The 13,033-nt window shown below is 58.8% G+C and overlaps 1 protein-coding gene across 1 annotated transcript in view; it reads left to right on the top strand.

The window, feature by feature from the left end:
* The first annotated feature begins 4,942 nt into the window (after positions 1 to 4,942).
* The window catches only part of KHDRBS3 (KH RNA binding domain containing, signal transduction associated 3), a 102,740-nt gene continuing 94,649 nt past the window's right edge, over positions 4,943 to 13,033 (top strand). The window contains exon 1 of the mRNA XM_075550570.1: positions 4,943 to 5,030. Coding sequence (XP_075406685.1) covers positions 4,943 to 5,030 — 88 coding nt within the window. The remainder of the gene's footprint in view (positions 5,031 to 13,033) is intronic.

The following is a 13,033-nucleotide window of genomic DNA, read 5'->3' as shown; positions in this document are numbered from 1 at the left end:
CTGTGGGTTGGAATGGATCACTGTGGGTTGGGTTAGGGTGGGTTTACTTTTGCAAACACTTCATGGCCTCCTCAGTAGCTGCTCTGACACTCAGGACATCTGTAGCCCCCCAAGTGCTTAGTTTCTCATCATTTCCCCCACCTCAGATGGGCACATTTTTATTGCAGGTGGTTGTGCAAATGGGAGTGGAATTGTTTTATCTGTGTCTCTGTGCACACCGACAAGAAACGCTGGGCTCTGAGGGGGCTCCGCTCGCTTTACTACCGTGGCAATAATGTTTTACATTTCAACGGTGCCTTTCAAATCAGAGCATCTTACAAAGCGCAGGACTTGGCGCATTGTTGCAATACAGGGAGTTCTCTGGTGGCCCGCCACGGGCTACCTGTGACTCCATAGCCTGAGAATCTGTTGGGGGGGCAGGGGGGGCATGGGGGTGCAAAACAACAAGGGAAGCCATAAAACACATTGTTGGCATGGTTCTGAAAGCCCAGAGCACTTTTCAGGACTTTTCCTGCAAATCTGTGTCGAAATCAGATCGCAGACAAAGAGGAGGCGGACAACCATGTGTGAAAGCCCTTTATTCCCCCGGGATAGAAACAGAGAAAGCCTGTGGGAGATGACCACGTCAGCAGGTGAGGGGAACCGGCCTGGGGTCTCCTCTCCCTCTCGGCGCCGAGTCCTCCATGCCCCCATGAATGTGTGTGTGTGTGGGGGGGGCACCCAGGCCCCTGGACATGCAAGCCCTCGCTCTTCTCCAAGGCTCTTTCTTAAAGGTTCATTTTGACGAAGAGGAGACACACTTACAGAAGAGAGCTGCCTCCCCTCCTCCGTTTCTTCCGTCCTCTTGGTTTCCCTTCCTCTAAGGTCCTGCTCCTTCTTCTTCCTCTCATCCATTCTCCTTCGCGGTCCTCATTACCACTGTCCTCTCCCTTTTTACTCTCTTACATCTCAGATGGGACTATCCCCCCTCATCTGCACTGGCAGCTCTTTGGGACAAAGACTGGGCTTTCTGCTCCAGTGAGCAGGTACAGTCTCAGAAACCCACAGGGGCTCGCTCTGAGTCAGCATTGACTCCATAGCAGTGAGCTTGTGTTTGTTTTTGTTTTTGGGGAAATAGGCGAACACCCAAATTGGTCCACCCCGTCCACATTTGGGGGATGCGCTTCCACATGCAACCACCAGGGGGCGGGCGCGCAATACAGCCTCTGGTTTTCTTCACTGTGGGAAGATCAGGAGTGGCTTCCCCTTGGGGACTTTTTGTATTTTTTAAAATAAAAAAAATATGTATCTGGTTGTTGTTGTGAGGGCGAATATATGCATCAAAACAGAAGCCAACTCTACAGTGCCTACAGGCACTGCTCAGTGACACAGACTGAGATTTTTTGTTTTTTTTTTTTTTTTAGCTCTAGGGCGTTCAGCTGCTAACCAACGCGGAGGTTTGGAAAGGAAGGTTGCTCCCTGGGAGAAGGGTGTGGCCGTGGGGAGCCCGGGAGGCAGTTCCACTAGGTGCTGGGGCGGGGGAGAGGGGCGGTCTGCGTTGCAATCAGCTTGATGGTGGTGGTGGGTTTGGTTTTAAGAAAATTTCAGGGGAGAGATTGGGTCTGGTTTCCTTTGCTGTTTTGTCTGAGGGCCTTCAGGGGATCGCTTGGGTCTGAGGATCTAATGGTGATCCTTGGGCAATTGTCCCTGGGGTTTATCCAGCCTCTGTGACTCCAGAAGTTCTGGATTCTATGAGAAGGGCGTTGGCTTTTTCTAACAGCCGAGTAGCAAGGAGAGAGCATGGACTTGCAGGCCAGATGGGAAGTCGGGAAGGACAGGCGTTTTTAGGTATGTGGGGGTAACCGCAGCCACACTGAGACAGGAGATGGTGCGTGTGGGGGTGTAAGTGTTTATTCCAGTCCTCCAGTCACCATCCCAGTGCGCGGGGACACTATTTCCAACCCTGGTCACCTACAGACGAGTGTCTGCGAATTGGCAGGTCTCAGAGGCTGAGTGTCTGTGAGATACACATTGGAGGTTGAGTGGCGTCTGTGCAGATCCAGGATCACAGGTGTTGCTGATCTTCGCGGGGCTCTGAGGGCGTGCAGACTCCAGTTCAGCCTGCTCTGAGTCGGTCCCAAGTCTGCCAGCAGCCCTCGCTGCTGCACCTACCAGATCTGGGGCCCTGTCTTCCGTGACTGACAGGACTGATTCCCAGGGAAGCTTGTGCCATCTTTTGGTGCTTGACTTACATGACAAATTCTTTGGAGCCAGGAGATGAGGAGAGATGGTTCCGGATGCATCCTGCGTCCGCGTCATGGGCTGATCCTGCTCCGAGTATAGAGAGGGTCCCCAGGTGGCTAAATCCGATGGGTGACCTGTGACCAGAAACCATGATAGTGCTGGCAGAGTGGTGAGGGGTTAGGACAGGCAGCTAGCTCCAGTGCGCTCGGCCCTGCGACATCCACGCAGGTCCCACAAAGTCCAGGTGGCCTCGCCCTGCACTCAGTCATGTCCAGCAGCCATCTCAAGGTCACAGAGCAGGTCAGCAGGATACCAGAGCTTGAAGGTGCCCCTGTAGCCTTTGGGCCAATTGATTCCAACGGCACTGCCCTTACCTTGTGAACAAAGGGATTCTTGGAATGTGAGCAGTAACCCCGGGCAGAGGGGACAGTTAAAACACACACACACACACACACACACACACTGCAGGCATCCTGCTCCTCTCCAGGGCAGGGGCACCGGTGACCTGCTGGTCTGGCAGGACCTGCACATGCCAAGGCTGCCCCATGGGTGCCTGGGTCTGGGGCTACTCTCTCCACTCCTGGACCGACCAGAGGGTCTCAGGAGAAAGGGGAGCCCGTACACAGGTGCAAACGACCCAGGCTGAAGCTGGTCCAATAAGGGGTCAGTGGGAAGTTGGCTTTAATCCAGGGTCCGGTCCCTTGGCCCCAAAGTGGTCTCTAGTCTAGCCTAGGGCTAGCAGGAGCTCTGGTGAGCTGCCGGTGGACAACTCACTCCCCCTGTCCTCCCTCCCCTTTCTCCTCTTTAAAGGCTCTGAGCTGGCTGGGAGGGAGCTGAGCTGGCTGGGAGGGAGGGCCCTCCGGAGGGCCCTCCCAGTGCTCTGCCAGGTGGCTGGGTGGGGACAATTTCCTAAGCAGCTCATGGGGACATTTGTCTCTGTCCTCCCCGGAGGACCCCGTGTAGGCACTCACTGAGCTGGGCACCTGACCCCTGGAAGACTCGGTGAGGAGGAGGATTCCAGGCGGAAAGATTCATACCTCTGCTGAGGGCTGCAGGCAGTCCAGCCCTCCTCCCCAGCTGCTGGGGGACAGCCCTGCCAACTGCTAGGATGGGGTGGGGTGGGGGTGAGGATGGCAGAGCAGTCACCAGTGTCACAGACTGCTACCTGGGAAGGTGGCGGGTGGGTGAGACATGCATACTGACTGTTCTGGGACCCCCCCACACTGCTCAGGACCTGGTGGTGAGAGAAGCAAAGATACTTAGCTAGCAGTTCATGAAGTGTGGATGTTCCTAAAGCCAGGAGCCTGCCACCACTGCTCATGGGCACCCAGCGGCTCTGGGCAGGACGGTCCTGGTGATCTGCCCCAGTGGGGCAGTGTGACTCTGTCACATGAGTGGCCAGGAGTCCAGGATCCATTGGTTTCTGTGTGGGTAGAGTCGCCCAATTCTACTGTAAGGAGCGGGTGTGGGTGTGTGCTCCTGGGGGCGGTGGAGCAGGGCCTGTCAGGAGGGCCAGTGAGCAGACAGAGCTGTGGCTGGTCATCTGGCTAACCCTCAACACATTTCTCATGTCCTCATTCAGCACCATGCCCGGGGGCAGTGGGACCCCCATCACAGCCCACCCCCACCACCTGCCCTGCCTGTGAGCAAGCTGCTCATGGTCCGATGGGGTGGGGAGGGTGTGCTGCTGATATCAGATTGTTGCATGGGCTATTGAAGGCCACCTTGCTAGGGGGTGCCAGGGCAAATGACCAGCTCCGTTTAAGTCCCAGAAGGCTGTGCTGGGAAGGTGGCATTGAGCAGGGACTCGGGTAAGAGTTGGAAGGCAGAACAAAGATGATAGTGGGATGGGGGTGGGGCGTGGAGAGAGGACTTGCCGTGGAAGGAGCAGACTCATCCACATCCAGGCATGAAGCTTCACAGGTGAACGGGACAAAACCTTGCTGCACAGGGAGGGGAGTGGGGACACAGGCGACTTGAAGGGCACCCTTTTAGGTCCCTGGCCTGGGAGCCCGGGGTTGACAGGTGATCTGAACCCATGAAGGCAGGGGGTGAAGAGGAGAGAGAGCAGGAGCCCCATCCCAAGGCGCACCCTGATCCAACCTGGGAACCAGGTGCAGCCCTGTGCTCCTAGACAGCCCACTGGATGACCTTGTCAGGCCACTTGAGCCCCTAGGCCCCAGTTTCCCGGTTGGTGCGACTTGATTGGAGAGGGGGCAGGGGCTGTGCATCTGGACACAGGCACAGAGAGGCGCTCTGGGCCCACACTCATGACCGGCCTTGGCTCTGCGTCCCCTGCCATCCAGCCTTGTCCCGTCCCACGGACGGACAGCCTCGCCCCGCGTTTAGGCGCCCCAGCGGCCTCGTCGTGTCCAGGCGCCCCCTCCTCCGCGTGCCCCGTCCTACCCGCGGCCGGGCCCCGCCCCCGCCCCCCTCCCGACCCCCTCCCAGGAGGCGGGGCCCGGCGCGGGCACTGCGCGCAGGCGCGAGCGGCGGGCGGCGCGGGCTGGAGCGCGGGCGGCACGGGCTGCTGTGCTCGGCGTGGCGCGGCTGCAGGTCGCCGGGCTCCTGTGGGTCGCCGCTGTCGCCCGCCCTCGGGAAGCCCGGGCCGTGTCCGGAGCGGGGCCGCTCAGGGAGCCTCCCGGCCCCGGAGCCGCCGCGCCGCCGGGTCCTCCGGGGGCGCGGGCCGGGCGGGGGCTGCGGGGCGGCGGCGGCGAGCATGGAGGAGAAGTACCTGCCGGAGCTGATGGCCGAGAAGGACTCGCTGGACCCCTCCTTCACGCACGCGCTGCGGCTGGTCAACCAGGGTGAGCGCGGCTGTTAACTGCCGCTCGCGGCCGTTGGGGCTCTGGGGGTCGAGGGTCGGGGCCAGGCAGGTGACCCGGGGCTTGGGAGCGAGACAGTGGCCCGGGCGGCTTCCAGACCCCGACCCCGACCCGGACCCCGACCCTGGAGCGAGCGCTTGGGTAGTGACCTCGGGGGGAACGTGCGACACTCTGGGGACCTCCAGGTGCGAGTTTGGGGGCCTGGGGCGGGGGCCCCCAGTCGTGGGGTTGCAGTCTCTGGAAGGAAATCTTCGGGGATGTGCGTGTGTGCGTGTGTGTGTGTGTGTGTGTGTGGAGGGGCGTGCTCTAGAGAAATTTCTGGGTGGGGGCAGCGGTACCAGGGGTTTCCTAGGGGAAGCGGGGGACTTGTCTCAGCTGGAGGGGAGAATGGGGGTTCAGAACTGGGTTGGGTAGAAGGGATTGCAAGAAGAGCTGGTGGAAGATCGGAGGTTAGCAGGGGACCAGATGAGGAAGACTTAGGAGGAAGCCAGCACCTGCCTGGGTCAGTTGGTGAAGTTTGGGGACCTTGGAGGAGGTTTGGGGTTAGACTCCAAGCACCCTTGGAGGACTGGGATCCAGCATGTGCACAGGGCAAGCACCAGGTTCATCTCCCAGCCCCCTCCCCAGTTCAGGCTGCAGTCTCTGCCCTGGCAGGGTGGTCTGCCCTCTGGAAAGTGGCAGCTTCTGCCACGCCCAAACTGGCTCTAGGAGGGCTCATGAAGGGGAAAGAGACTGGGACAGGAGCCCCCTTCTTGGCTTGTCTTGTCTTTGGGAAGCACAGGCTGGGTGGGTGGGTGACCCTCATTGACGCTGGCTTGGGGTTGGGAACGTCATTTCACCATCACTCCTGCTCAGGGCAGGGGAGCAGAGCTGGGACACAGGGACTGCTGGGTGGATGGAGACGCACTTACCCCGGGACTGTGTTGCCGGGGCTTGGTGTTGCTGGGCTTTCTGAGCGATCAGCCAGGATGGATGGTAAATGATGCTTCCTGGGAAGCTGGAGTTCGTCTGTATCTGGGAGCCCAGTCCAGACAAAGCTGGGCCAGCAGTCTGCATTTGCTCCAGTAGCTAGCTGGAACAGGATCCTGCCCCATCTGCCTGCCCCTGTGCTGTGACAGCCTGCGGTTCCCAGTGGAATCTGCCGGGCTGGTCCTAGGCTGGCGGGGCCTTTTATTGTTGGGAGTCAGCGTTGAGGCAGGCTTGTCCCGCATTTTGTTATCCGTGTTTCAAGACAGCACACACAGCCGTTTGCCTAGTGCAAGCAGCCCTTCTTGGGCAGCATGTGTGCTGAACACCTGGGGCAGCGGCTGCCAAGGCTCTGGACACCTCCAGGAACCGAAGCCTGGCGTTTCAGCTGTGCTTCTCTGGGCGTTATGCACAGTTTCCTCCTGTGCCAGTCTCAGGCGTCCTGTCCTGTTATTGTTTCGAGCCAAAGCACTGGGTGTGTGTCCGTGAGTTGGGGTGTGTGTGTGTGTGTGTGAGACGGGGACCGTTGCCCTGTGCTCTCCTGGCTTCTCTGTGTTGCATGTGTCTTTTGTTGCCTCCGGGCTGCTGCCACCCCTGGGGGAAACCCTCCTCCACACACTGGGCGTGACCCCTGGCTTTGGAGACGTGTGCGGACCCCAGCCCACTGTTGTTTACACAGCCGGGGGGAAGTTGTGTGGGACTCCATTGAGAACATAGTTTATAATGAGAGCGTTGCCACTTCTCTTATATCTGAAGTTGGGTCTTCCCCCACCCCACCCCCCCTTTCCCCTTTTTCTTTTCTGTGCCAGGTTGCTATAGTGTTGTGTTGCTAAGACATTCAGGAGTCTTTTGGCCTCTCAATTGATGCTGGTGCTCATGGCGTCCAGATATTTGAAATGGATCTTGGAGAAATGTTGCAACTCAGTTTTGTGTGTGTGTGTGTGTGTGTGTGTGTTGTGTTGTGTTCATGATCAACTTGATGACCTTGCTGTTCCGTCAACAGTGTGGGTCTAGTCAGAATGATGGCTTCTCAATGTGAGCAGGTTTGTGGAGGGCTAAAGAGGGCTACCGAGCTCTCTCTGGGATCCTGCTCCTTCACTGTACTTCAGATGGAACCCCCTCCCCCGTGGCTCACAGCAGAGAGGCAGATAGATAGGTAGGTAGATAGATATCTAGAAGGCATGCACAGCCCCATCACTTGAAATATTAATGCTGCTCTATCAGGTAGCTGTGACACAGGGTCTGAGTTAGAGCAACCAGGAGGGCGCTGAGGTTTGTGTCTGCTTCCCCTGGTCGTGGACTGAGGTTTGTGTCTGCTTCCCCTGGTCGTGGACTGAGGTTTGTGTCTGATTCCCCTGGTCGTGGACTGAGGTTTGTGTCTGCTTCCCCTGGTCGTGGACTGAGGTTTGTGTCTGCTTCACCTGGTCGTGGACTGAGGTTTGTGTCGGCTTCCCCTGGTCGTGGACCCCACGTAAACATCGCTGTTCGCATCTTGGCGCTCTGCTGCTAAGTGTGACTACTCCCCCCACGCCCCTTTTTGTCCCTTCCACATTGGAGGCTGCACTGGCCACAGCATTTTCCAGCACAGAGGGGTCAGCCTGGCCCCCTGGGCTGGAGTGCTGAGTGACAGGTGACAGAGCCACTTTGTGGTTGTCGTGTCCTGAGCCCAAGGATGCCTTCCTTCTGTTGACATGGCGTTTCCACGTTTACAGGGCACTTTCCGCCCGGGCCGGCTCCTTCATCCTCACACTTGCTTCCTTGCGCAGAGGAGGCAGGGATCTATGTCTCGGGGTGGTGGGGGGCTCTAGGGGAGGGGACAGAGACCTTGGTGTTACTAGCTTGTGTAAGATGGACACTTCATCACAGCCCCTCGACTGTTATTCTCTCTTCGTGCGTCTTCGGGAAGAGAAGGGGGGCTAGCGGAAAGCCCTGCAGAAATGAAGGCAACTGCTAGGGTTATTTGGGGTTGACATAACTGTTGGAGGGTGCACAGGGGGCTTCAGGGTGTCAGTGCTGGGGCCACCTGTCCCTTCGGAATCCAGTGTCCCTGTGATCAGGGCGTCCGACAGTTTTATAATCAGCAGTCACTTCTCCAACCACCCAGGCTGAGGGACTTGTGCCCCCAGTCATCTGTTGCTAAGGGCTTGTACTGGGATGCCAAGAAAGGGGGGGGGTCCCATGCTCCTCTGAGGAGGGACTGGAGCAAGTCCCCAGAATCATTCCAAGAGAATTCCAAGTTTCCATGAACTTCTGGAAACCTCACCGATGTTGACTCTTAGGCTTCCGAAGGCTCCTGTTTCACACAGTTGCTGACTTTGATTTTTATTTTTAAATGCTTTCAGGACTGCTGCTCCCACCCCATCCCATCCCACTCCAGCTCAGAGCAGCCCTGCCCACAGGCTAGAGCTGTTGTCCCCCATCCCCACTCCCCTGCTGTCCTGTGTCATCTTTCTCCTGCAGAGGCTACTCCCGAAGTGCTTTAACCTCTGCATGACCAGAGCCCTGTCTCCAATCCCCAGCGGCCCCTGATATCAAAATGTTTGTTTCTTTACTAAAAGTAAATTTGCCACACCTGGGCGGGCTTAAACCCCAAACCCAACCCACTGCCCAGTCCACCCTGACTCACAGGGACCCTCCCTGCAGGGCAGGGCGGAGTTGCTGCCCAGGGAAAGTTTCCCCGGCCATCTGTCAGTCTTTCGGGGACTGTACAGCCTCGTCCCTCTTCCATAGAGAGCCGGGTGGGTTTGTCTACAGCCCACCCTCTAGCCCACTGCCCCAGCGAGGAGCTTGGTGCTTTGGGTGGGCACCGTGTATGTGGTGTCAAAGGGCATTGCCTGCTCTCTCCGGCCGCCTCCAGCCTCTGTGGGGTTAACTGACCGGGCAGGGCCTTGCCCAGGGGCTTAGTTGGAGGAGGGAGTCCTCCAGTGGCCGGCTTTCTGACTTGCTAGGTGGGGACATGCTGACTCCTAAGAAAACCACCTCCCGAAACGTCGTTGTTGGCGTTGCCGTTTAATCCACTCTCGCAGGCCTCTGCTCTGGCTGGCTTTCCATCTAAGCCCCGTCACCATTGAACAAGGCTGCATAACCCTGCAGTTTTAATCACCTTCTAGAGTGTATGGTTGGCGGCCCAGGGCACTGCCATGTGGCATCAAGTTTCTATCGGTTACGGGAGGACACGGAGCACAGATGCCAGACTGAAGTGGTCTAGCTTGGCGAAGCTTTCTGTCGGCCTTTGCTCTTTCCCGTAGCCCTTTCTCAAGCATCAGGCCCTGGGGGTGGGGGTGGGGGTGGGGGCAGGGGTAGCTGGGGACCACCACTGGGCTTCCCAGTTGTCCACAAAACCTACCGGCTTAGCGTTCATGGGGGTGGGGGTGGCAAAGAGGTTTGGGGAGATACTCCTGACTTGCTGGAAGCTTCTCAGATCTGTCAGGTGAAGGTGAGAGAGGGAGAGGGAGGGGCTGGGAAGACCCCTGGGGGCCGAGGTCTGCTGGTGGACGCCTGCATGTGCTTCGCTCTGAATGGTCAGCCTGGGGTTTCCTCGTTTCGCTGCCTGTCCTGCTTGTTTGGCTCACGGTGTTCCATGGACCGTCTCTGCCGTTTCTGTCCCTCCCGGGGGGTGTGGGTGCCCCCCAGTTGCGAGGTTGTGCCTGGCTGTGTGTGTTACTCTTGGACATCAGTAGCGAGCTTGCTGGGACCCTCTTGTGCCAAGCGCGTGTGACCCCAGAGGTGGGGAGGGCATGTGCGGGCCAGCTCCTGAGACGTGCTGGTGGTCCTGGGAGGACGTGGGTAGCGGTTTCTGGGTGCCTTGCCCACGAGACTCTTAGGGATCATTATCCTTCTGGAATGCTCGGTGGCCAGGTAGGCAATATTCCCCAGAGTCAGCCTGTGAGCCTGTGTGAGACACTTCTGGGTGCCGAAAGCCCCGGGGCTGCAGTGGTTAAGTGTTGGTGTCTGCCATCCCGGAGGTCTCCAGTTGGAACCCAAGCTGCTCTGGGTGAGAAGCCTGAGGCTGTGCCCTGCTGTCCAGATGGAGCTCTCTAGCCCACAGAGGCAGTTCCGTGCTGCCCTCAGGCTCGCCCTGAGTGGGAATTGGCCCGTGGGCAGTGGGCTGGGGCCTCTGGGCCAGGTCAGGCCTGTGAGTCCTCCCTGGGGCATCTCAGGGACACAGAGGCACAGAGGGTGATCATAGCCAGGCCACTGCGGTGACTGGTGCCCACAGTGACAGGCAGGACTGGAGCTGGCTCTGGTCCAGCCTGCCTGGCTGCACTGGACCTCGGGTGGAGGCTGAGCGGCAGCTAATGGCAGGAGGGGGTGACACCGCCAGCCACCCTGTGCCCGCTGGGCTGTTCTGCCTTTCCCCTGAGCTGGGATGGAGAGATGAGGTCTGAGTAGTACCTTTTGAAGGAGCCCTGGTGGTGTAGTGGTTACCCATTGGGCTGGAATCCTCAAGGTTGGCAGTTCGAAACCGTGAGAAGGTCTGAGGGGGAAGGACAGGGCTTTCTACTCCCATCAACAGTCAAGGTCTCAGGAACCCACAGGGGGTCTCTGTGAGTCAGCACTGGCTCAGTGGGTGTGAGTTTGCTTTGTTGATGAACCCTTCTAATGTCTGCCTCTCCCCTGTGTCCCCCACATCCTCCGAGTGGGTGCTGGTCACTGTTGGCGGCTGGGCAGTGGGTGATTTCCGACACCATGTCCGATGGATCAGTGTTGCCTGGCCCTGTGCCAGCTGCATGGTGGGTTAGGGTCCCTGCTGTCAGGTCTCCCCCGCAGCACTTAGCTGCCTGATGGTGTACACTGGGTGTTTGTGGGTGGCTACCAAGGCTGTGAGGTATCTAGGAGCAGCGATTGCCGCCTGTGCATCTCTCACTGGGAGCTGCGGGTGGGAAGGACCGACTGCCCCGTGCTCCTTCGGGGTGGATGAGCAGCAGGAGGGGGTGGTGGTTCTGTCGATCAGCTGCCATTGGATCTGTTGGAATCCCGTGTATGTTTACGTCCCTTCTGTGAGGATGTGCTCAGCTAATGCTGCCTCCTGCCACCAGCCTTGCTGCCGGAGACAACTCTGGAGGCTTCCTGGCACTAAGGGGGCGGGGGTTCCCCATGCTGCGCCACAGTGCCAGGGGCTTGAAGGAAACCCGAAACCCAAGCAGTGAGTCCCCACAAGACACTGCATGCCTAGGGCAGACCCTCTGCCACAGGGTCAAGTCCCACCTGCAGAGTTTCCAAGGCTATGAATCTTTAGGGAAGCAGAGGCCTCCTCTCTCACACTGGGAGTGGCTGGTGGGTTGGAACCACTGGCCTTTGAGTTTTTGAGTTAGCTTTCCCCCCCTGCCCCCCCCCCCGTGCTTTAACCACCCGGTGCCACTAGGGCCCCTCTGTCCCCTCTGTCAGAGGGGATGCCTGCTGCTTTCATTTGGCGGAAGTCTTCCCTGACAGGCTTTTGGGGGAGGCTGGGCGCCAAGGCCGCAGAGGGCAGAAGGTGCAGTCTCCTGGCCGTGGGGGTGCAGACAGGAGTTGCTGGTGGGGTGGTGGTGATGGTGGTGGTGGGGAGGCCGTCTTTCCTGTCTCCTTAATGGTGCCCTCCCATGGTCCCAGAGAGGACAGGCCACTTCAGGAGAAAGTCAGGGAGTTCGGTCCTCTGTCCTCGCAGAAGCTCTGCCTGAAGGACACCCATGAGGGGCCCAGTGGGAGGCTGAAGGGTGGTTTAACCCTCTGTACAGGGACAGGGGGTGGCGGGTGAAGCCAAGCATCTGATGGGTGTTTCTAAGTTCTCTCTCCTCTGGGGACCAGCTCCCATCTCCACCAGTGGGGGGGAGGGGATCTAAGATGGTGTTTCCCAGACCCTGTGGTGGAGTTCGGCCTTGTGCAGGGGTGTGTGTTTGGGGACACAGTGGCCCTGTCTGGGTGCCTTGCCCGGGCTGCAGGCTCAGGGGCAGCCCTTCTTGTCCTTCGTCCCTCAACATGTGGGGTGGGGGCTGGGAGCGCCCTGCTGCTGCCCCTCCCTGCCCAGCTCCAGGGTGCCCCAGCACACTTGTAGTAGCCCCAGCTGGGGACCAGTCTCTGCACACAGCTCTGCAGTCTGGGAGGCCAGGTGTGGGGTGGGGTCCTTCTGAGGTGGGTGCGAGCCATTGATCTAACCATGACCAGCGTCCGCATGGATAACACCGTGAATGGCGTGCTAGTGTGGAAGCTTGTGTGACTTGTTGGGGGAGGAGCTTATGTGACCTGCTGGGGAAGGGGCTGGCGTGGGAGGAGAAACCCTCTTACTCAGAACCAGTCCAGGTGACCTGTTTGGTTTCTTGGTGCCTCAGTTTCACCATCTGTGAAAATGGGCCTCCTACCCCCTGCAGGTATGCTCCAGGTGCAGATGGGCTGAGACAGCAGTGTGTGGGCCTGGCCTGGCCTGACTCTGTGGACACAGACTCTGAGATAAGGATCTGAGGTGCCCATGGACCCCTGCGGGTGGGCCTCCTCCATCAGGAGCAGGCTTGGTGGGAGCAGTGCCTGGGGGCACTCAGGACAGGGCACCTGGTGCTGACATGGACAGATGGCGGTCCACAATCAGATACCTCCCTCCACCACCCAACGTCAGCCGGGCCGGGGGATGCGAGTGCAGCGTCTCCCAACCACAAGCCTGGAAGCTCCGATTTCCATCATCCTTATTTCCATAATTTTTCACCAATCAGCCCCTGCTGCTATTTTAAGGACTATGAAAGGTGTTGCTAACATGTTATCGGTATTCTCCTTGGCCTGATAAAGGACACGATTGTGTGAGAGCGCGCGCACTCTTCCTGGTCTCTGCACAGACATGTAGCTAGATGCACCGGTCTTAGCCTTCAGGTCCCTGGTTCCCTCCCTGGGACTCTCCTGCAGAAATGACCAGGGAGCCTGGAGCAGCAGAGAGGGGCAGCTGTCAGCCGCCTGCACTCTGATGCTTGGCCGCTAGATGGCGCGTGGTGTAGCTCCCTGGTCTGCTTCCACCACTGGCCACTGCTTTGCACCTCCACCTTCACCTCCATGGT

This window comes from Tenrec ecaudatus, chromosome 5, assembly GCF_050624435.1.
Source record: "Tenrec ecaudatus isolate mTenEca1 chromosome 5, mTenEca1.hap1, whole genome shotgun sequence".
NCBI lineage: Eukaryota > Metazoa > Chordata > Mammalia > Afrosoricida > Tenrecidae > Tenrec > Tenrec ecaudatus.
Note: the sequence above shows the minus strand (reverse complement) of the source record. Positions and strands in the feature narration are given on the sequence as shown.